This window comes from Natrix helvetica, assembly GCF_964273705.1.
Source record: "Natrix helvetica genome assembly, chromosome: 1".
NCBI lineage: Eukaryota > Metazoa > Chordata > Lepidosauria > Squamata > Natricidae > Natrix > Natrix helvetica.
In genome coordinates, this window is record NC_138548.1 from 406,643 (window position 1) to 430,171 (window position 23,529).

General features: G+C 57.8%; 2 protein-coding genes across 4 annotated transcripts in view; both read left to right on the forward strand.

Moving 5' to 3' along the window:
- The first annotated feature begins 6,430 nt into the window (after window positions 1-6,430).
- Window positions 6,431-15,396, forward strand: B3GNT3 (UDP-GlcNAc:betaGal beta-1,3-N-acetylglucosaminyltransferase 3). Of its 3 annotated transcripts, XM_081969554.1 has the most exons (3): window positions 6,431-6,561; window positions 6,785-6,926; window positions 14,107-15,396. In XM_081969554.1, exons 2-3 carry the CDS (start codon window positions 6,903-6,905, stop codon window positions 15,250-15,252), a joined length of 1,170 nt encoding a protein of 389 aa, XP_081825680.1. In that variant the 5' UTR covers window positions 6,431-6,561; window positions 6,785-6,902; the 3' UTR covers window positions 15,253-15,396. The 3 variants fall into 3 exon arrangements, with proteins under 3 accessions (XP_081825680.1, XP_081825681.1, XP_081825682.1); XM_081969555.1 differs by lacking the exons at window positions 6,431-6,561; window positions 6,785-6,926 and adding an exon at window positions 8,654-9,125; XM_081969556.1 differs by lacking the exons at window positions 6,431-6,561; window positions 6,785-6,926 and adding an exon at window positions 10,340-10,545.
- A 2,155-nt stretch (window positions 15,397-17,551) lies between these two features.
- Window positions 17,552-23,529, forward strand: part of SLC5A5 (solute carrier family 5 member 5) — a gene marked incomplete at its 5' end in the record, with an annotated part of 91,768 nt that continues 85,790 nt past the window's right edge. Inside the window, one exon of the mRNA XM_081938382.1 lies at window positions 17,552-17,668. Coding sequence (XP_081794508.1) covers window positions 17,552-17,668 — 117 coding nt within the window. The remainder of the gene's footprint in view (window positions 17,669-23,529) is intronic.

Below are 23,529 nucleotides of genomic sequence, written 5' to 3' on the forward strand. Positions count from 1 at the left end.
GATGCATAGCGAGGAGCCAAGTATACAATCAGCAAGCCCCACTGCCTCCCTGGGCCCTAGTTCACACCAAGGGACTCACACCCGGGTATCTGAGGGACAGTGAACTCCCTCGGCTCTAAACATTCCCGCATAACCACCGCCACCCCACCACCCTTACCCAGGGCCCGAGGCTGATGGAATGCACGGAAACCCGGTGGGCACATTTCCACGAGGGGTAAACCACCCTCGTGGCCCAGCCAGGTCTCCGTTATCCCTGCAAGGTCTAGCTCCCCCTCTGAGATCAACTCATTAATGAGGGGGGCCTTGTTGGTGACAGACCTTGCATTGCAAAGCATCAGCCGCAGGCCCTGGCTCTGTAGCACCTGTCCACCTAGACTGCAGGGGTTGGTACAAGCGACCGGGCGTAACCAGCAGCCGCGGTCTCCCAACCGACCTTGGGATCTTATCCTGTCCTCGCATCCCCTCCTCCCCGCGACCGTTGTAATAGGACAACCCTCTGCTCCCAGTTGTGGCCGTAAGTGGGCCTGCCGTTTAATTGAAGGCGGGCCCCACTCAGGAAAAGGAGACAGGGGGGGGGCAGTTTTTAAGCCCCTGGGGCTTCTTTGGTGGGAGGGAATCGGAGCAGCAGAAGTTGGCAAAGGGCCCTCGGTGCTGCCACCCGCATCCTGCCAGCCTTGACCAGGAAATGGGCAGCACCCTCCAGCTGAAGAAACCGCAGAGGCCGCCTGGCATTTCCTGATAACGGGCGAGCCTTTGAGCCGAGGGGCCTGTGAGGATGGAAAAGGAGATTTCCCGGGAGGGAGGGAGGGAGGGGTGGGGGCTGGGCCCAGAGAGCAGCCGAGGGCAGTGCCAGGTGCCAGGGAAGAAATCCAAGCAACGCAGGTACGCGTCTTCCGAGCCACTCCTGTTTGCTTCATTGCTTTCCTAAAGAGACCCCCCCCTTTTTTTCTGGGCTGGGAAGGAGCTTTTCATGGCAAGCGGAGGCTCTGCACAGCCCTGGGAAGGAAAGGGGAGGCCACGGGCCACCCTGGTCCCCAGCAGAGGAACGCCGCCTGCCACGCTTCGGTCCAACCCAGCAGCCGGCAGAGACCAGTTTAGGAGGCCCCGCCAACACGTCAGAAACGACGTTAAGTGCAGAGAAGAGCAACCGAGAAGATGGGGGGGGGGGCATTCCCAAGAGAAGGAAGCTGGGCCTCCCTCCCCTGCTGTGCTCGAAGGGGGGAGGTGGTGACACCTGTTACTATTTTATTGGGGAGCAATTAAGTTGGAGACGTTAAGACCTGGGAGCGATTAGGATGGGAGTATCCAGGCTTGTTTAGGGCTGCCTTTTCCTTATTCAACTGATAACCCCCCCCCCGCCCCCAGCCTGCAAAAGATAAAAAGATAAACCGGAGCCATTAAAATGAAGGGGATTTGAGGCTTCCCTGCAGGAGGCTCAGCTGCCCCATCCCCACTCTCCAGAGAGCCAAGTAGGGCCCACTCCCACAAAAACCCTTTCTGGAAGCAATTTCTCACAGGACCCTGTTTCTGATGCCCCCCCAAGGGTGGGGGTTAAGGAAAGGAGTGTGGCCGCTCCTCTTCCTCTGCCCTGGAATGTGAAGGGTGGTGGGTGGGGCTGGCTCCTTCCTAGAACTGCCCTTTTTCTGCGAAGGGACAGCAAATGTTAACAACTTCAGAAAGTTTGCCCCAAGAAGTCTAAATTAGGGTAAAAGGTCAGCAAAACGGTTCAGAATGGAAGGTGTGGATTGTTAACTCAAGGCGGATTCCCTTCCCCAAAGCCTTAGAAAGGTGCAATGCTGCAAAGCAGGAAGAATTCACTGCTGTGCATGAGCCCACAGAAAGCCCCTCTTGCGCAATAGAGTAGAGTAGAATAGGATGGAGTTGAGTTGGAAGGGACCTTGGGGATCATCTAGTCCAACCCCCTGCCTAGGCAGGAAACCCTACATTACTTCAGGGATATCAAACATCTTCTTAAAAGCCTCCAGTGTTGAAGCACCCACAACCTCTGGTGGCAAGCTGTTCCACTGATTAATTGTTCTAACTGTCAGGACTTTTCTCCTTAGTTCTAAGTTGCTTCTTTCCTTGATTAGTTTACACCCATTGTTTCTTGTCCTGCCCTCAGGAGCCTTGGAGAATAGCTTGACTCCCTCAAATACTGGAATGCTGCTATCATGTCTCCCCTGGTCCTTCTTTTCATTAAATTAGCCATGCCCAGTTCCTGCAACCATTATTTATTATGTTTTAGCCTCCAGTCCCCTAATCCTCTTTGTTGCTCTTCTCTGCACTCTTTCTAGAGTCTTCACATCTTTTCCACAGCATGACAACCAAAACTGAATGCAAATATTCCAAGTGTGGCCTTACCAAGGCATTATAAAGTGGTATTAACCCTTCACGTGATCTTGATTCTATCCCTCTGTTGATGCAGCCTAGAACTGTGTTGGCTTTTTTGGCAGCTGCTGCCCACGGCTGGCTCCTATTTAAATGGTTGTCCACTAGGACTCCAAGATCCCTCTCACAGTTACTACTACTGAGCAAGGTGCCCCCTATTCTGTACCTGTGCTATGACTTCCAAGGTCCCTTCCAACTCTGTTCTTCTAAATGTCCATGGAGCTTCTCAGGCACGGCTGCCCCAAAGGTGCTTTTTTTCAGGAGACAATCAGACCATTCCTCTCATGTTTTAGCCTCCAGTCCCCTAATCATCCTGGTTGCTCTTCTCTGCGCTCTTTCGAGGGAAAGGACACCCTCATCAAGCCAGGAGAGATACAGCAAGAGCCAGGATGGGGGCAGGGGGCAGACAGGTGGGAGACGGACAGGCCCACCACCACCTGAGCCAGGAGACAGACTTTGACTTTGACTTTGACTTTATTTAGATTTATAAACCACTCCCTCTCCCCGAAGGGACTCGGGGCGGTGTACAGTCAGGATAAAAACATCACATATACACATATATAGAGAGGAGGCGATATACAAACTGTACAGTAATAATAAATTAAAAACAACATTAAAATATACCCCCAAATCTACCCCAAAATTAAAAATAACTGCCAGGAGGATAAGGAATAGGACTATAAATGGGCCAGGCCAGTTAATTGGAACAGGTGGGTCTTGAGTTTCTTGCGGAGGAGCGGAGATCAGTGGTGGTTCTAATATCGGGGGGGAGGTCATTCCAGAGGTTTGGGCCCATCACAGAGAAGGCCCTACTCCTGGGCCCGTTGGCATTGCTTGGTGGACGGCACCCGGAGGAGTCCCTCCCTGTGAGAGCGAATTGGTCGCAGGGATGTATGGGGTAGGATGCGATCCCGCAGGTAACTAGGTCATGGAGCGCTTTAAAGATGGTAATCAACACCTTGAAACGCACCCGAAAAACTACAGGTAGCCAGTGCAGCTCGCGCAGGAGAGATGTTACGTGGGAGTATCTAGTACTCCCCATGATAGCCCGCTCGGCCGCATTCTGGACCAGCTGCAGTCTTTGGGTGCATCTCAAGGGGAGCCCCATGTAGAGAGCGTTGCAGTAGTCCAGACGGGACGTCACCAGCGCATGAGTGACTGTGCGAAGGGCGTCCCGGTCCAATAAGGGGCGCAATTGGCGCACCAGGCGGACCTGTTGGAACGCCCCCCTTGCCACGGCTGCCACATGGTCATCCATTGACAGCCGGGCATCTCGGAGGACGCCCAAATTGCACGCCCGCTCCACGGGGGCCAGTTGCTCGCCCCCAATGGCCAGCGATGGAGTCCACTGGTTGAACCGGGGCGCCGGTAGCCACAGCCACTCCGTCTTGGAGGGGTTGAGCCTGAGTCTGTTGTCCCCCATCCAGACCCGAACAGCTTCCAAGCACCGGGACATTATTTCGACGGCCTCGTTGGGGTGGTTCGGGGTGGAGATGTACAGCTGCGTATCATCAGCGTACAGATGGTATCCGACCCCAAAACCACGAATGATCTCACCCAGTGGCTTCATATATGTGTTGAACAGGAGGGGCGAGAGGACCGATCCCTGAGGCACCCCACAAGTGAGCGGCCTCAGGGTCGACCTCTGCTCCCCTGCCAACACGCATTGCGTCCGGTCGGAGAGGTAGGAGCAGAACCACCGCAAAACGGTGCCCCCCACCCCCACCCCCTCCAGCCGGCGCAACAGGATACCATGGTCGATGGTATCAAAAGCCGCTGATAGGTCTAATAGGACCAGGATAGAGGAACAACCCCTATCTCTGGCCTTCCAGAGATCATCCACCAACGTGACCAAGGCCGTCTCCGTGCTGTGACCGGGCCGGAAACCGGACTGGCGCGGGTCTAGATAGTCTAGATAGTCGATTTCCTCCAGGTGCCGTGGGAACTGTTGTGCCACCACACTCTCTACGACCTTCGCTAAAAAGTGAAGGTTGGAGACGGGACGATAATTAGCTAGCTCCGCCGGGTCCAGAGAAGGCTTCTTGAGTAAGGGCCTCACCACCGCCTCTTTCAAGGCGGCCGGTAAGGACCGCTCACCCAATGAAGCATTCACTAGCCCCAGGAGCCAGCCTCGTGTGACCTCCCAGGATGCCAGTACAAGCCAGGAGGGACACGGGTCCAATAAACATGTAGTGGCTCGCAGTCGCCCACGCAGCCTGTCCATATCATCAGCGGCAACAGAGTCAAACTCCTCCCAGAGTGGTCCCTCAAGACTCGCTTCTGACGTCCCCCCTGGTCCACTGAAGGGGGCCCATTCACTCCGGATCTGAGCGATTTTGTCCTGCAGATATTCCCCAAATTCCTCTTCTCTACCCTGCAAGGGGGCTTCCCGCAGCCTCTGTGATAGGAGGGAGCGGGTCACCCGAAACAGGGCGGCAGGGCGGTTGTCTGCGGACGCAATAAGAGCGGCACAATGTCGACGTTTGGCCGCTCTTAATGCCACAAGGTAGGTCCGTAAATAGGCTCTTACCTGTGTTCGGTCAGATTCGGAGCGTGAGGACCTCCATCTGCTCTCTAGGCGTCTCTTGTGGCGTTTCATCACCCTTAGCTCCTCGGTAAACCAAGGGGCCAGGGTGGTTCGTTGCCGCAGGAGAGGCCGCAAAGGCGCAACCCGGTCCAAGGCCCCGGCAGCCGCACTATTCCATGCGGACACCAGGTCCTCCATCCGGGAGCGGGTCAGGGCTACAGGAACTGGCCCAAGCTCCGTCTGGAACCTATCCGGTTCCATCAGGCACCTGGGGCGGAACCATCTAGGACAATCTGGTTCCGCCTCCCCACGGTGGGGGGTAGCGCCAGGGAAGTCAAGCCGGAGAGATGAGTGATCTGACCATGACAGGGGTGTAATGACCAAATCCCCTATTCCCAGACCACTCGTCCACTGTCCAGAGACAAAAACAAGGTCCAGCGTGTGGCCTCCCTCGTGTGTGGGGCCCTGAATTATTTGGGTCAGGTCCATGGCTGTCATGGAAGCCATGAACTCCCGAGCCACCTCGGATGCTTCACCCGTCGACGGCAGGTTGAAATCCCCCATAACCAGAAGTTTGGGGGTCTCAACCGCCGTCTCTGCGATCAGCTCGAGGAGCTCAGGCAGGGCCGCTGATGTATAGCGAGGAGCCAGGTATACAATCAGCAAGCCCAACTGCCTCCCTGGGCCCCATTTCACGCCAAGGGACTCACACCCGGATATTTGTGACACAGTGAACTCCCTCGGTTCCAGACTCTCCCGTATAATTACCGCCACCCTGCCACCCCTACCCAGGGCCTGCGGCTGGTGAAATGCACCGTAGCCCGGTGGGCACATTTCCACGAGGGGTAAACCACCCTCGTGGCCCAGCCAGGTCTCCGTTATCCCTGCAAGGTCCAGCTCCCCCTCCGAGATCAAATCATTAATGAGGGGGGCCTTATTGACAACGGACCTTGCATTGCATAACATCAGCCTCAGGCCCTGGCTCTGTAGGTCCTGGCCACCTAGACTGCGGGGGTTGGTAGAAGCGACCGGGTGTGTCCAAAAACCACGGTCTCCCAACAGACTACAGGATTTTCGTCCATCCTCGCACCCACCCCTCCCTACGACCGTTGGAATAGGACAACCCTCTACTGGATTATCATTCTCCCTCCCCACCCCCACTCCGCTCACTCCCCTCCCAACCACACCTGTTCGCCTGGCACTAATCCCCCTCCTGGCCTGATTAACCCTCCCCCCCAGAAGTGGCGAAAACACCTGAAATGAAGGCGAATCGCCCTGGCCCCAGGGTAATGTGGCCCCAGGGCCCAATCTGGGTGGGTCACCTGGAGCAGAGTTTTGTCTTCCGGGCTTTCAGATTCATGCTGGATGCCAAAGGCTCAGAAGCTCGAAAGAATAACCTTCCGGTCCCAGTGATCCACCCAGATTGGATCCTGCAACAAAGGGATCTTTTAATCACCCAACACGGCTGCCTTCAGCCACGCTTCGAGCTGAGAAAATGCTAATCTTCTGATCAAGAAAATCCAGAATTAGCCGAGTGTTCCCGGAAGTTTGGCATTCGGCCATCCACAGATAGGCAGAGACCCAAAAGCAGAGCCAGAGGGACGGACAGCCCAGAGCACATCCTGGAGCGTTCACTCGACACCCAGGTAGGCAGGAAACCTTACTGGGACAGAAGCCAGACGCCGCTGGGGAGGCCACCTGCCCCCAAAGCCAGGCTGGCAAGGCGGGCTGCTAGTATCAATGCTGTTTGCCCTCCTTGCCCCCCACCCCCGCCCCCTGATGAGGTTACCTCACCAGGTGAGTCTCGCTCTGCGGTTACCAAAACGCCACAGGAGTTTTTTCTTCTTCTTCCCTTGGGGTCTCTAACAGAATAACAGAGTTGGCAGGGACCTTGAGGTCATCTAGTCCAATCCTCTGCTCGAACAGGAGAGAACCTATCCCATTGCAGACCAGTGCCAGTCCAGTCTCTTCTTCAAAGCCTCCAGGGATGGAAGGCCCACCCTTTCTGAAGGTAAGCCTTTCCACTGGCTAATTGTTCTCAAGACAGGAGATTTCCCTTTAATTCTGGGCCGTTCCCCTCCTTGTTCTAGGCCGATTCTCCCTTCTACACGGCCCACCCAGCGGGTCAAGCTCCCCCCCTCAGTAAGATGGGGTGAGGCGCAGGGTCTGGGCCATGGCTGAGAGCTGCATTCCTGCCTGGGCTAAGACGGGCTGCCAGCAGTTTTAGCTTTCCCTCCTCGGTTGCTGTTTAGTAGATTTTTAGGGAACCTTAGAGGTCATCTAGTCTAGTCCATGCGCAAGGCTAGCTCCACTCGGGCCCCTCTAATGGACGGCCCTCCAACCTCTGGGAAAGGAGGCTACATCCTGTGGCAGCCTGTTCCGCTGGCTGCCAGCTGGCCCTTTATTACTTCCCCTTCCTTGTGCTTCTCAGCTCCTGCCTTCCGAAGTGACAAAGACTGAACCTTTTCAGCCATTGGCAGAGTCTGATCCTCATCTCCATCCCAAGGTCCTTCACCTTCCACGTGGGGCCTGGACCCACTTCCTTCCACTCCCTGGGCTGCTGCCATTGGTGCCAAGCAGGCACTTCTCCGGTTTCCTCTTTCTTCCTGAAAGGGGGACGCCCCCCCTCTCCCTCTCCCCTTCTGTCTTTGCCTTCCTGCCCACCCCCATGCACAACCCTCCCCCCCCATTATCCCTCTCCTTTCACAGAACCTCCCGCCCTCCCTGGATTTCCAGCGGCTGCATCCCTCTGGCCTCCCTTCCTGGTTGAGGTCAGATTCCCACACACGTCAGTTAGGGTGCCAGAGCAAAGGCCAAAGGTTAAATTCAGAGTGGGGGGGGAGCTTTTGTCAGTCACCCTCCTGACCTTTCAGGGTGACCGGCCAGAGAATGGAGGATCCTGTCTGCCTGTCAAGGGAGCCTCTTAGCTGACCCATTGCTGAGGTCAAGAGGAACCTCCAGCCAGCAGGGGGTGGACTAGAAGACCTCCCTGGTCCCTTTCAACCCTAGAACGCTGGGATTCTTGCTGGACCCAATCCAGCAACCCTCTTATCCGAAGTCCAGGACAAGAGGGACCCCCACGTCCTCTCCTAACTCTAGTTTTCATGGTCACAGGACGCCCACTGCCCAAATCTGTACCTGCTTACCCAATCAATAGTCACCTGTGGTTTGTGGGCACCACCAGCCCAGGGCTTGCAAAGCCTCCTGGACCAGGTGAGGCTCCAGCAGCTCCTTCCCTCCACCGGTGCTTCTCTCCTTCCCTCAGATACTTTGCCTCCCCCCCCCCCCCGCTCCACCTGCCACCTTTACAGAATCTTTTCCCGCTTTGGAGGCACCTGCTCTTTCCTGGCTCTGACGCTCCCATGCAGAGTCACTGCAGAGTCACTCCTGCGCACCCTGCCCTGGGGGCAAAGATGGCACAAAAGGCAGGTGACTTGGCCTCCTTCAAGGGTTGCATCACAACCCGAAACCCAGAGACACAACGGAAGTGACAAAATGACCACTGGTGGGGGGCAACAGGCTGCTCCTCACCCCTGGAAGGGCCTGAAGGAAGGGGGGGGTTGAAAGAGGAGGGGGGCAGGGCAGAGGCTGGGGCTCCTGGGCGGCCCCCTCCTTAGAGCCCCCTCTGGAGACTAGGGAGGGGGGGGGACACAGCCAGGAAGTCCCTCGGGAGCAGGCGAGCATCTTGACAGGAGGCCCGGCAGGAAAGGCTGCCACCACCCGAGGGCTGACTCTGGGCCGGGAGGGAGGCGGCAGAAGGTCTCCGCCCGCGGGGGCCACTGGAGCTCCCCGACCGGGGCGCCGAACGCTCCTGCCGGAGCCAAAGCCCTCCGACGCCGTCCAAGCGAAGGCCGCCCCGCCCGTGCCGAGGCCCCGCGGGGGAGCAGAGCGCAGGGCCGCGGGACGGGCGGAGCACAGCGGGGGCTTCAGCGGCCCCCAAGAAGGGGCGGTCATGGCTCCCCTTCGGGCTGCCTGTCCCGCACGAGCGCCTCCCTGCGGGACCCCGGCCTGGACGGCGCCCCCGACGCCCCCGACGCCGCGACTGGCCCCGGGCTCCGGGTAGGGGTGGGCGCCCCCGGGGCGGAGCCACCCGAGGGAACCTGCCAGCCCCGCCCTGGCCCCGCCCTGATTGCCAGGTGGGAGCAGCTGCGGCGCCGGAGGGAGCGGGGAAGCGGGCGCGGCGCCCGGCAACCGAGAGCGGCGCCTCCAGGTAAGGCGGCCACTCCAGCCCCCATCATCCCCAGCGCAAGAGGCGCGTGCCGGGGAGGCGGCGGGCGCGGCCAGCGGAGCGGAGCGTCGGGGCGGGAGGCGGGCGGGCGGAGCGCGGGACCCTCGTCCCGACGTCGGAGCAGCCGCGGAAGCCTCTTCGGGCCGGCCGGCTGGCTCTACCGGCGGATTGGGCGACCGGGGCTGGTTGCGGGGCGCCGACAGCCTCGGCGGAAGTGACTCGGGGCTCGTCGGAGTCCTGAATGCCCTCGCCGCCGCCCGTGGTGGCTGGGGGAGGAGGGGGCTTTTGCTAGCCAAGGGGCGCTTCCGCGAGGACGCGGGAAGGAGGGAGGGGGCGGGCCGCGGTGCCCCCAAAGGCGGGGAGGGATTGGGGAGGTTGGGGCTTCGTTGTTTGTTTGTATGCAGACTTCATGGTTTTGACAAACAGCTCAAGGGGGCAAACGCTCTTTCGGGCTCCTATTTTCCCGCAACAACAACCCTGTGAGGTAGGAAGGTCTGAGAGTATGGAGTGAAAAACTGGTTTCCCCCTCTAATTAAGGAGACGGGCTTTATTGGAGCGGGCGTTTGCACCCCCTCCCCCAGGGTTGTTTAACTCCAGCCCCCGCCCCGCCCTCTGGCCATGCTGCTTGGTGGGCCTTGGAGTCCAGTGTCTGGGAGGGTCCGGCTACCCCCGATGGGAAAGAAGACTGGTCGCTTGCCAGGCAGGACCCCCCCGCCCGCCTCCTCCCCCGCCTGGACTCGCCGCCCTTCGAGCCTGGGGAAAAGGGAGTTTGCCTTCTTTGACGTCCCCGGGGGAAAAAGGAAAAGGCGAACTGTCCTCCGTTTTGTTCTTTGCGGCCGTAGAACAGTTGAAGGGCTCCGAGGGTTTTGTTCCAGAGGAAACGGTTGTTGTTGATCGCCGCCGTTCCTCTTACTAAGAAAAACGAGATTCTGAGGTTTGCACCGCTTCCTCTGGCAGCTGGGCTTCCGCTGCTTTGCACGGCGCAGTTTCCACGTTTATTCCGCTGAGAAAAGAGTGAAACGGGGACGGGGGGGCGCGGGGGGGGGACTGTCCAGTTTCTGAGACTCCGCTGTGCGCGGCAGGGCCCCCTCCTCTCCTCTCCGCTGCCATAAGGCGGTGTCCCCTCTCAGGAAGGGCAGCCTCTCTCTTCCCCTGGGCCCCCAGGAGGAGGATCCCTTGCCCAGGTGGCAGCAGAAAGGGTGGGGGAGCTGGCAAAATGGCCAAGGAGAACACCCGGGATGCCCCCCCCCCCTCTGGGCTGCTGACCGACTTCCCCTCCTGCTACTTTCTTCAAAGACAGGGGGGGGGGGTTTAAAAAGTAAATGTGCCATTTTCTGCAAATAGGAAGTGGCTTTCCATTTGAATCTTTGCATTCGAGTAGCTGGTTTGAAAATAAAGGAAGGTCCGTGAGTTAATTGACAAGGCAGCTGGTGTGTGTGTGTGTGTGTGTGTGGAGTTGCACCCTCCGGCTCCCTTCAGCACCACCAAGGCCACAATCAATAGCTTTAGGCCAAGTGCTGTTGGTTTTGTGGCCAGGGAGTGCAGCCCAAGGAGCGGAGAGAGGCAGCCAGATTGGCAAGGGGCCGGTGCCAGGGCCTGGGCCTTCGCACCCTCCCTCCCCCCCATTGATTCCAAGGAGGGAGGTGTGGTCCTGGGCTTTAGAATGGGGTTGGGGGTGTTTTCAACTCTGGCAACTTAAAGACTTGTGGACTTCAGCTCCCAGAATCCCCCAGCCAGCTGAAGTCCTTAAGTCGTAACTCCTGGCAAAGCCGGAGGCCCCTGAAGCACAGCTTCAGAAGTGGCTTCCTTTGGGGTGGGGAAACTGTCCCAGAGGCATCCTTCCCCCTCCCCTCCTTGCAGAGGAGACCTGGCTTCCTCCGCAGCCCCCGCAGAGGCTCTTCCGGCCCTTCGGAGGAGTGGAGCAGCGGTGGCAAAGTTGCTTGGTTGGAGACGGGAGGTAAGGAGGCTCTTTGGTCCTCAGGGGAAAGAGGAAGGGTCCCAGGGGGGGGTCGCCCTGCTTTGGCTTGCGTCTCTCCCCCCACCCCCACCCATTTCAGCAGGAAGCAGATCTTGCCATTCCCAAGGTATCCCCCACCCCCTCCTGGGTCTGACCTTCAGAGACCCCCAAAGCTGCAAAGAGCCTGGAAGTCCCCCCTCCTGCTCTTCCTTGGGCCACTCCCTGCTGCGGAGGCTGCCTGGGTCAGGGGGCTCTTGCTTTCTACAGGGGAAGGGCTGAGGGGCAGCTGGGGACTTCCGTCCTTGGGGGCTCTGAAGGGGGCCGGAAAGGAGAGGAGAGCCAGGAAACCCCCAGGAGGCAGCTGTACTTTAGGATGCCCGGAGAAGTTACTACAACAGTGAGGAAGGAGGCCCCTTCGGCCCATCAGAATGCTGAAGGCACAGGGGCCTCCTGAGGCCATGGAGCCCACCCCCTGCAAAGACTGGGCGTCAGCACATTGGCCAAAGTGAGGCATTTGTAGTCCCCCCCTTTTGTTTTTGACATCTTGGGCTCCATTGGGGGTTGGAAGTTGAGGATGTGCAGTGTTTATCTTGTGCCCGAGGGCCATGCGAGGGGAGGTGCGCATGGCTGCCCTCGGATCAGGCTGGAAGCTCATCCGGCAAGGGGAGGGGGGTCAGGCGGGGTGGTGGTGTTGAGACACGGCCGACAGGTGGAAAGTTTCCTCCGCTCTGCCTGAGGCTCCCTCTGCTGCCTACCTGGCCAGACCGGCTCTGCCACCGTGGTGATGCTGCTCAGAGGAGCCTCTGCGCATGGCGTGGAAACTCAGGGTGAGGCTTTCAGCGGAGGGGGGGGCACCTCCAGCTGTCTGGTGACGCATAGAGCAAGGCAACCGCAGCATCTGCCCAGGGTGAGGTCAGGGCACCACCCGGGAGACGGAGAGCATGGGGAACCTCTCCTGGCACTGCTGCGGCCGGGCCTGAAAAGGTCACATGCTTCCTCCCCCCCCCGAGGGGGACGGGAAAGATGCACACACACACACACACACACACACACACACACATACACACACACACACACACAGTGGGCTGCACCTGCCCTCCAGCTCCCTGCCCCTCCTCCTGTTGCTGCTACTGGTCCCCCTCCCTGGGTTGCTCCAGGCCTCTTTGGCAGCTAGGACAGAGGGGGGGGGGGTGCCTGCTCCTTCTCTTCAGAGCCCCCCCCCAGCCTCCTCCCTTCCACTGATGCCCTCCTGAAACCCAGGTGCCCTGTCCTTCAGCTCCCTCCCCCCCATGTGATTTCAGGCCACCCATTCGGGGGTCTTGCAGGGATAAAGTCCTGGAGAATCCAAGCCTCCCCTGGAGACCCCAGAGGGGAGGGGCCACAGCCCTCTGCCCAAGAGCTCCCCTCCCCCAGAGTTTTTCTCCAGCCTTCCACTGAGCCCCCCCGGAGAGGGGGGCGTGCCCCTGTGGGCCCCAGAGAGCCTGGCTGTCTCCTCCTCGTCCAACCTTATGCGGGAAGGCCTGGAGGGTGATGGAGAGATCATTTAGTCCCACCCCCACGCAGGCGGGCGAATTGGCTTGGCAGAGACCCCCTGGTGCCCTCCCTGCCCCCTGCGGCTGCCCTCCTGCCCAGGATTCGAGTCTTCCCCTCTGCTGGGAGTCCCCGTCTCCTGTGGTGGTGGTGGGGCAGACAGGCCGGGGGTGGGGGCAGCCTCCCTGCCTCCCCTCAGCCATTGGTGGGCCTTCTTCCTTCAGCCCATTCTGGGGAGTTGCTTTTACATATGGTGTGTGTGTGTGTGTATGTGCGGTCCTCAACGTTTGACCACAACTGAACCCAAAATTCATGTTGCTAATTGAAACGTGTTAAGTGAGTTTTGCCCTTTCTACAACCTTTCTTGCCGCTGCCGTTAAATGAATCTGCAGTTGTTAAGTTAGCAACATGGTCGTTAAGTGAATCTGGCTTCCCCCTCACTTTGCTTGTCAGGAGGTCGCAAAAGGGAGTCCCGTGACACACACACACACACACACCCCAGACCCTGTGACCATCATAAACAGGAGGGGGCTCCCAAGCGTCTCGATTTTGATCGCGGGGGCTGCCGCAATGGTCATAAGTGTGAAAAATGGTCATAAGTCACTTTTTTCTATATTGGTCACTAAGTGAACTGTCCTAAGTTGAGCACTGCCTGTGTATATATATACACACACACACACAAACGCACGAACGCACGCACGCAACAGCACATGTCCTTGGTAGACCTTCCTTCAGGGCAGGCCCCCCAGGAGAGGGGAGAGGAGAGGATGGGAGGAGAAGGGGAGGGGGAGGGGAGAAGTAAGGGAAGGGAGGAGAAGGAGGGGAGGGGGAGGGGGAGGGGAGAAGGAGGGGGAGGAGAAGGAGGGGAGAGGGAGAGGGAGAGGAGAGGAGGAGGGGGGGAGGAGAAGGAGAGGAGGGGGGAGGGGAGAAGGGGGGAGGAGAGGAGAAGGAGAGGGGAGGAGAGGAGAAGGAGAGCAGGGGAGGGAGGGGAGAAGAAGGGGAGGGGCGAGGTGGGAGGGAGAGGAGGAAAGGAGAAGGAGGGGGGAGGGGAGGAGAAGTAGAGGGGGAGGGGAGGAGAAGGGGAGGGGGAGGGGGAGGGGAGGAGGAGAGAGGAGGGGAGGAGAAGGAGAGGAGGGGAGGAGGAGGGGAAGAGAGGAGAAGGAGGGGAGTGGAGGGGGGAGAGGAGGAGGGGAGGGGAGGAGAAGGAGGGGAGGAGAGGAGAAGGAGGGGAGGAGAAGGGGAGGGGAGGAGGAGGGGAGGAGGAGGGGGAGGAGAAGGAGGGGAGAGGAGGAGAGGGGAGGGAAGGGGAGGAAAGGAGAAGGAGGGGAGGAGAGGAGAAGGAGAGGAGAGGAGGGGGGAACTTTTTCGGATGCTTTCCCACTTCCAACCATGTCCTGCCGTCTCCAACTCAGCGCCGGGTGATGCAAGGCGCCTGGAACTGGGTTCAGCCTCCTCCCTCCCCATCTTCTTTTCCAGGTCACGATGCCCCGACGCTGGTGCTATAAAGTGGAAACCCTCCTCCTCAGCCTGGTGGGCGTCAGCTGCCTCCTCTTCCTCCTCCAGTCGCACAAGAGCAGCCCCCTCCTGGAAGAGGCAGGCACCCCGGAGCCCCCCACGCCCTCCCCCACCCCAACGGCCCCCCAGCCGCTTCCCGAGTGCCGGCAGAACGCCTCCGTGGCCAGCCTCCCCGGCTTTGCTGAGCTGCCCGACCACATCAAGGACTTCCTGCGCTACCGCCATTGCCGGGCCTTCCCGCTGCTGCTCGACCTGCCCGAGAAGTGCGGGCCCCCCGAGGCCTCCCACCAGGTCTTCCTGCTGCTGGCCGTCAAGTCCTCCCCGGCCAACTACGAGCGGCGTGAGATCATCCGCAAGACCTGGGGGCAGGAGCGCACCTTTGCTGGCGTCCACATCCGACGCGTCTTCCTCTCCGGCGTGGCGGGCAACGCCCGGGAGGCACGCAAGCTCAACCAGCTGCTGCGCCTGGAGCACAAGGAGCACGGCGACATCCTGCAGTGGGCCTTTGTGGACAGCTTCTTCAACCTCACCCTCAAGCAACTGCTCTTCCATGCCTGGCTGGAGAGGCGCTGCCCGGGCGTCCGCTTCGTCTTCAACGGGGACGATGACATCTTCGCCAACACCGACAACATGGCCCACTACTTGCTGGGGGTGCCTGGTGCGGGGGACCAGCACCTTTTCGTGGGCCACCTCATCACCAACGTGGGCCCCATCCGGGAGAAGTGGAGCAAGTACTACGTGCCGGAGCAAGTCACCTCTTCCAAGTCCTACCCACCCTACTGCGGGGGCGGGGGGCTGCTGATGTCCGGCTTCACCTGCCACACCATCTACCAGCAGGCGCTGGGCATCCCGCTCTTCCCCATCGACGACGTCTACCTGGGCATGTGCCTGGAGAAGGCGGGGCTGGCCCCCTCCTCCCACGTGGGCATCCGGATGGTGGGCGTGAGCGTGCCCTCCGCCAAGGTAGACTCCTTTGACCCCTGCTACTACAAGGAGCTGCTCATGGTGCACCGCTTCGTGCCCTACGAGATGCTGGTCATGTGGGACGCCATCCACCAGCCGGACTTGGTCTGCGGGAAGAAGGTGGAGATTTACCAGAGTTTGTGAGGTGTCGTGAGGAAGGGGCGCTCTGCCTGCCGGGGGAGGGGGCTGCCGGGTCTGGAAGGGCCCAGAGACTTTGCTGCAGGGGGCCGTCGCGAGGAGTTTTGACCAGGGATTTGGCTTGGACCATGTGCCCCACACACGTTCCCTTCCTGCGAAATGTAAGGGAGGCTTTGGGAGGCTGGCATGAGGCGTGGGGCTGGCCATGTCTTGGGCCTTGGACAGCCCTGCCTCACTACTCGCTGGCCCCGGGATCCACGCAGGGTGGCCAGTTCCTGTTGCCCAAAAGCCATCCTGCAACAACAAAGCCCCCCCCCCTCCCGATCCCCTTCTGGAGCGACGGAAGGGGTCCCTTCCTGGACAGTGGATGAGCCTGGCCCTGGGGTGGGGGCATCGGTCGGTGTTCTCATGGGGGAGGGGGCATGACCACCTGCTGGGTTCCAACGGCCGTGAGCATCGCAGCCAGACTGGTGGGCACAGATCGTAGCACCTCGTTCCTCCTCTTCCTCAAGGGAATTATAGCTCGGGCCTGCTTTTCTCCTGAGGCAGGCTGTGGGGGGGGCACCCAGGCCAACTCTGCCCCCCTCCCCCATTCATAACCGAACAGCAGAGTGGGCAGCCCACAGGGTCCCTCTGAGGGGCTTTGTCCCCATCTGCTCTCTCCAACCTCTCAGGTGCCAGAATGTGTCTCTGGGGGCAGCTCAGGTGGGGGGGCCCTCCCCTTGAGAGAACAGGCAAGGGCCCCTCAGCTGCCAGGAAAGGCCGGGAGGAGCTGAGGGGGGAGGGGAGTCAGGGCCTGACTTACTGGACCAGAGTTGGGGGAGGATGTGGGGGGGTGTCACATGCTGGCACAGGCTCAGCCCCCACCCCAACTGCAGGGACATGGCCTCTTACCCATAGAGCTCTCCCCCTACTCTACCTCCCGGGGCCCCTTGCTTTCTGTGAGGGGCGGGGCAGTCTTTCTGGTGCCCCACCCCCTTTGGAGCCAGGAAAGCTGACCCACAGCCGCAGGCTCTTGGCCCACCCGCCCACCGAGGGAAAGCGCATCTCCACAGCCTCTGCAGTGTTGCCTTTGTGGACAGCCGGGGGGGGGGGCTCCCTGGGTGGGGCTGTACAGGGCCCCCACCCCAGAACAAGGGCGGGGCCCGGGGTGCTTTGCTCGGCCAGCCTGGGTGGATTTCTCCCCCAGTGCAGGGTCAGCCCTCTTGACCCTCAGGGAGCCGCTTTTCTGGAGGGGTGACCCTTGAGTGGGGGGCCCTCCCCTCTTTTGGGGGGCTGGGGAAAGAATAAAGACGCCTGGAGAGGCCTTCAAATCGCTTATTGTGGGCAAAGGGAGGTTGGAAGCAGCCGCAGCTCCTTCGGCCTCTGGCCGGCCGCAAAGCCTTGGGAAGGGGGCAGGGGGGGGGGCAGGGGAAGCGGCCAGGCAGCCGTCTGCTTCGGGGTCAAGGAACACTCTGGGCAAGACCCCCTGTGGACCTGGCCAGCAGGCCTGGCCAGTATGGGTGCTGCTGACCTGGGCCTGCTCTGGGAGTCATGGGGGCACCTGGGTCTTTCCCTGGTTTGCAGACCGTCTCTCTGGCGCTCTCTCGCTCCCGGCCACTTCCTGGGGCCCAGAAGACGTCGTGCGACCGAAGCGGCTGGTTCCTGGTCGCCCTGCAAGGGTCCGGCTGAAGGGAAGGGCCGGAGGAGCAGTGGCAGGTGGGCCCCTCTCTGGAGGCTCCCTTGGCGATCCAGGTGTCAAGGGGCAGGTCGGCCCCCTGGACCCTTTTCTCTGCTTTCATGGCCCCTCACATGGCTTTGTCCTCCTGTGTCTTCCATAAAAAGCTAGTTATTTGTTTTAGGTCCTTTCTGGCTGTGAAATTGAGCAAAGGGGCCGATGGAAGGAGAGGTTTGGGAGTCTGGCAAAGCAGCAGAGATGCAAAGAACCTCACTGCAGTTTGGCCCCTCTGGACCTGCGTCCTGGAAAGCGGGTGGAGGGGCCCAGCTGTTACCCTGGGGCGGGTGGGCAGGTGGACAGACGGGCGAGGTGCAGCCCCAGACCCGGATCCCACTGTTTGCGCTCGGGGACTCCCTCTGAGGCGGAGGGCTGGCCATTGCGGAAGCCGGCCGCAGTGAGAGCACCTGGGCAGGTAAGCCTGGCAGGTGCTTCAGGCATCTGGAAGATCTTACCTGGCACCCACTTTGGCAGCGTGGCAAGGGCAGAGCAGGCCGGGGGCCTGGGCACTCCTTGGGGCAAGTTTTGGAAGGAGCCTGGAGAGAGAGGTGGAGGTGGCCAAAGGCTTCCGTGCTCGGCCTTCCCCCGAGTATGAAGAGCTGCTACGTCAAGCGCAACAACTGGCAACTGGAGCTTTCCTCTTTGGAAACATTTTGCTTCCCATCCCAGACGCTTCATTCCAACAGAGGCTTGAAGGAAGCTGCTTGGGTGAGAAGCGAAATGTTTTCAAAGAAAAACCCAAGGAAGCCCCGTTGCCTTTGGAGAGGAGGGAAAGAAACCCCCTAGATGTGAGCAGGAAGTGGGGTGTCTCTCTGGGCACACAGCCAGCTCTTCCCCGGGGCCTTCATGGAAAGCCCAGAGGACCAGCACTGGGGAAATGCCACTTGATATTGGCATTTGGGGAGGTCTCTTTCTCCCCCCCCCACACACACATCTGGGTCTCCTTTACAGCCAGAGATACACGGGGAGGGTCCCTTCTGAGCCTCTTCCTTTGTCCCTTGGGCACCTGTGGGCAGAGGCCTCCCTTCCCTGGTGACCCTCCCCATGGGCAGTGCCCGTTCCTCCCTCCAGGCTTCCTCCCATCTGGTCAGATCCAGTCCTGCTCCCCCCTGGGAAGAGGGAGCTGCAGGGGGACCAGATCCTCAGCTGTCAGAATGGATGACGTGAGGGGGAGGGGCTCCTGGGGTGCAGTGGGGGAGCTCCCCCCCCCAGCGTGTTTCTATGTCCTGAAATTGCACTGGGAAGGAGAGGGAGTTGGTGCAGCAGCACAAGAGAGGGGCTACATGGGTGGAACCAGGGGGGGTTGAAATCCCCCCCCGTGGCCCAGGGCCAGGCTGCCCACAGTGTCCCCTTTCCCTAGGGAGATCTGCCCACCCTACGGGATCAGAGAGGGTAGGCACGGTGGTCCTGGCTCCAACTCCCAAGCGTTGCCTTCTGATGGGAGCTGGGAAGGCGCAATTTGTGGGGCAGCCCCTCTGCCCCCCCCCCCTGATTCGGCAGGCCTCCGCTTTTTCAGCCTTCGGTAAGGCCCTATAGACCCCCCCCTTTTCATTGGGGGGCCGCACCGAGTTGCCTGGAGATTGAGGCGTATTTCAATGTCTCAAAGAAAGAAAGAAAGAAAGAAAGAAAGAAAGAAAGAAAGAAAGAAAGAAAGAAAGAAAGAAAGAAAGAGAGAGAGAAAGAGACCTCCCCAAAAGGGACTCCGGGTGGTGCACAGCAATAGATGAACCAAACAACATAAGAGACAACAAGTATAACAATAAACGTCTTTCCCCCAGAAAGGCTATAAATGCAACCGTAAATTCATGTTGTGTGTTCAATCTGATAGTAAATTCAGCCAGATCTGAAAAGCAGCAACTGGGCTTCCAGGGTCTTGCAAATGACAATAGCGCCCCCTTTTGATCATGTCTAGCACTACCAAAGGCAGCTGAGCCAGGACAAAAGTCGCATTTATGGTCTCTGTGATGTTGCCTCAAGTTGAGACAGGCATTTTGTGTCTTAATCAAGATATGCCATTCAATTAAGATAGGAGCATAGCTGGAATAATGAGATGCCCCATCTCTTGACCATTTTCCTCTCTGCAATGCACAATCTCTGGTAACAACTCCTGGGGGAAGGGGGTCCCTGGAGGTCGGGGGTGGGGAGGGGCGAGGGCTGTCCTGGCTGCAGGGGAGGACGATGTCCGGCAGGGGCTGAGCAGGCTGGAAACCCCCAGGGTCAGGCTAGCCCCCCTCCTCCAGAGCACCAAGAAACAAGCCTATGCTTCACCTTTAGGATAGGGGGCCACCCTGGGGAGCCCCTCCTTCGCCTGCAATCGGTCACCCTCTCCCAGGATTCTGAGGAGCCCAGGAAGCAGCCCTTCATCCAGAACTCGATTGCCCCTGGAGGGGAGGGGGGGTGTCCAGATGCTGCAGTGAAGCTGGGCGCTCGAGCCCTCTGTCGGTGCCCTTTGGTACTTCCTGAACCCTGACATGATAGCAGTGTCCCCGTATCTGGGGAAGCCACCGGGGGGGAGAAGTTCCTATGAGGGGAGCCCAAGGCTCAGTTGGGGAAAAGGCGGCCTGGGATAGACGGAGGGCACCCAGCAAGGACCTCTTCACAAGGACCCCGTTGGAGACCCCTGGTTGCCCTTCCCCACTTAGAGCTGATCGCATGGGGGGAGGACGAGGAGGCTGATACCCAGCAAGAGGGAGGCCAGGCCCCTCCAGGCCCCACCTGGCTCCTTGCCAGCTCTGCCCAGACTCACCACCCTTAGGAGCAACAGGGCTTCACCTACCTGTGCCAACTGCTTTTGAGCCACAGGCCCTCTGGGGCTCCAGGCTGGCACGGCTGCTGCCCTCCAGGCCCTGGGGTTTGCGCTGGGGGAGCTCTTGGAACGCTGCTATGGATACTTTTCATCTAATCCTTCAATGTTTTATTGTGGTTTCGGGGTATGGAAAGCTGCCCAGAGTCTATTGATCAGGTGGGGCAGAAAGGATGTCATAAATAAACAAAATATGGCCCAGATTCCGGGATGGATACAAAACAGTCCCCGGGCACACACACACACACCGGGCCCGCCTCCCAGCCACCAAAGTCCCCCCCCCCCCCAGCAGAAAGCCAGTTCCTAATCCCTACCCATACCCAGAGGAGACCTGGAAATCTTCCCCGTATTGTGTGTGGGTGTGTTGTGGGGGGGTGGGGCGGTTCTTAAAGATTCAGAATTCATCTTAAACCCTAAAGCCCGGGGGGGGGGGTCTGACCTTGGCCCTTTAAGACTTCTGGGCATGCTGGCTGGGGACCTCTGGGAGTTGAAGTCCCCAAGTCTCCAAATGGCCACGCTTGGACCCCCCCCCTGCTGAAAAGGGAGGGTGAGAAGAGCATCCACTGCAGACAGGTGGTTTCCAGGAAACATGGGAGGGGCTGCTGAGGCCCCCAGCGGTTGAAGAAATGCCATAAAAGAGAAGAGCTAAGGGAAAAGGAAGCCGAAGGGAAGAGCTGGGCCAGGAGGGACGGGTTAATTCTCTTCCGGTACTTGAGGGGCCGTGGCAGAGAAGAAGGGGCGGCTCTGAGGGCGGACGGCTATCACAGGACGACGATGTATCTGAAAGAGGAAGGCCCCCCTTTGCGCTCCTCACGAGGGCACCTGAGCAAAATCTGCACTTTTGAAACCCTGAGTAGTTTGCAAAGAGCTGTAGCTGAGCCTTGTGATGGGACGTTTCACTTCAGAAGGCCTGGCTCAGTTCAGGGCAAGGCCGATGCTTTGGCTGCCTTTCGCCTCCGGATGCCGACCGGTTCGCAAAGAGTTTCTACTTTATGCTCTCCAGGCTGAAATTGGGTGGCCAGCTCAGCCGGAGGGTTTTTCTCAGCTGCCCACCTACCGGCCCCTCTTGCCCCAAGACCCTGCAGGAGGCCGGACCAGAGGGGGAGCTAGCAGAGCGAGAGCGGCAGGCCATAAACACCAGGCTTTCGGACTGTCCCTGCATAAGAGATGCAAGGCCCTTAGAATCACGGAACCTGGCGCTGGAGGGGACCTCAGAGGCCATCTAGTCCAACCCTCTGCCCAAGGCAGGAGGCCTCCTACTGTCCCAATCAAATGGATGTCCAGTCAATGTCTGAAAACTACCGGAAATATAACCCCGAACGTAGCAGGGATACCGAGGGAGGCGGGTTTGCAGCTGGTTTGCATCCCTCCAAGAAAGGGACTCAGTTACTCCCTGTTAAATCCAGGGGTTTCTTGGAGAAGCATTTAAACTGAATAAGAGGGACAGAGAGTTAATTGATTCAGAACATTTCTGCCCCCGGCAATCTGAAACCGCTCAGGCTATCAGCACTTCTACCACAAATGTTTGTGCAGTTAAGAATATCAACTTTGCTCTCAAGGAAAGCTGGACTTTTGATAGTCCACCGAGCTGCGTGCTCTAATCAAACAGGCGGTAAGGAAGTAGGAGAGCTCAGACACAAAGCAGATTATGTGGAACACAAACACAGGGTCAGTCACAAAGGACTTGGATGCCTGCATATCAGCACACAAAGTATGAGGAACAAACAGGGTGAATTGAAATCCAAGTACATGCTATGAAACCACAGCCATTATGGAAACTTGGTGGAATGAAACCCATGAATGGAATATGCAGCTAGAAGAATTTAGATTGTTTAAAAAAAACCTAGACCTAATAAAAGAGGAGGTGGAGCTGCGGTGTATAAGATAAATAAATATTTCTAAAGAAATACAGCAGAACAATGATGAAAACCATCTTGAACGGATTAGGTCAATATAAAAGGGAGAAAAATATTGCCATAAGGCAGCAATGGAGAACCTTTTTTGGCTCAGGTGGCATAAGGGGGGAGCGCAGGGGGGTCGTGCGTGGGTGTGCTGCACCCATAATGCAATGCACGACACCCCCCCCAGTGTGAATGCGCACATGAGAGGCGCGCCCCCTAATTTTTGCATGCTTTTTTTGTTGTGGAAATTGAAGACTCAAAGACCAGCTCTTTGCAATGCAAGAAAGTTTATTGCGCAGGTTCAAACAGCTCAAACAGCATAAAGGGGTTTGAACCCCGAACAGTCTCAAACAACAATCTTATATAGTCATTTTGACGTAAGCATATACGCAGGCATACATTTGCTAAATTGATAAAAGGAGAAATGGAAAAGTACAGAAAGAGCCGAGAATAAAAATACGTCAAGGAACATTTAACATCTGCTAGACAAACACGGGACTATCCCCTGTCCTAGACAGATAACAGGATACACCCCTCATGGTCTGTCTGAACATACAGATAAAAATATAAATGTTATGCCTCATTGATCCCACCCTGCAACTTGTCTGCAACTATATTTTTCCTTGACCTGTCTTTGCATTGTTATAATGAACCAAAGTCTGAACCAAAATTCAGGGCCTGTCTTCCCTCCTTCCTTAATCCCCCCTTTGTGACTCATCTGAGTTTTCCAGAAGAGTCACATATTCTTCCAACTCTGTTGTAGGTCTTAAGTTCTCATATTCTAGCACAGCCATCACCTGAGCAGTTGCCTTTCTTTCTGCTAATAAAGACAGACTATTAGAGATGGTTCGAACAAAAATTGGCAATACACAAGGAAGTATTACACATCCCGCTGCAATCAACCCAATCAAAGCAACTATGGCCTGTAATCCTGGAAGCTTGGGAAACCATCCCCCAAACACCTCCTTCAGATTAAATCCTCGCCATATTTGAGTGGGATTATGTGTAAGTTGTCTAATTTCTGTAGTCAGCTGTTTTACCACCTTCCCTGTTTCATCGATTTGGAGGCAGCAGTTGGACAAATTAAACTTTCCACACACCCCTCCTTCTTTAGCCAAGAGGTAGCCTAGGGCCAATCTATTCTGATACACAGCAGTTCTTATCTTATCAGTGGCTTTCGACAAAACATTAAGTGCTTTGTCTATTCTTACCCCTGCCAGATCCAGAACTGCCTGTAACCGAATGATTCTATTTAGCATGTATATAGGGGTGCGGTACCCCCATGATCCATCCTCTGCCCATGTTGCTCTTCCATATGTACACACTATGCGTTCACTAGTCCATTTCTCATCCTCCTTATCATAAGCAGAATATTCTTTACAAGGGAAGTCTGTGAACACAGTTTGTACTTCCCTCTTTGCTCTCAATCCTACTTGTTCATATAAGGGGACTCCTAGTATTTGTTTTGATTGAATTGGTAACAAAAAGAAGGATGGTTTTATCCAACCTAAGACACACGAACCTGACCAATTAAAAGGGAGTTGTTCATAAGCTAGTTTTCCACATATCCAATACATGTCTTTAGGGGCTACCCATTCATCAGCCGTCCGGGATGAGTTCAGGTAACCTAGATAGGTTCTATTAAAGTATTCAGGTTTTGTGGCATTACCTGGTGATGTCCATTGGTTATACTTTTCATTCCAAATTCCTAAGCAAATAAGTTCTCCTACATAATGTGTACCATTTCTAGCAAAACAGTTTCTTCCTATAAGATTAGTGGTGAGTGTCCAGACAATACCTGTAAGCTGTTCCCTCTTTGTAATATTTCCTGCCTTGGAAAGATTATTATAGATCAATGGATGAGC

Bases quoted from the DNA above. Each gene is read 5' to 3' on its own strand.
- B3GNT3 (XM_081969554.1), top strand. From the start codon at position 6,903: ATGGAAGGCCCACCCTTTCTGAAG. The intron at 6,927-14,106 runs GTAAGCCTTTCC...CTTCTTTTCCAG, and splicing joins AAGGCCCACCCTTTCTGAAG to GTCACGATGCCCCGACGCTG.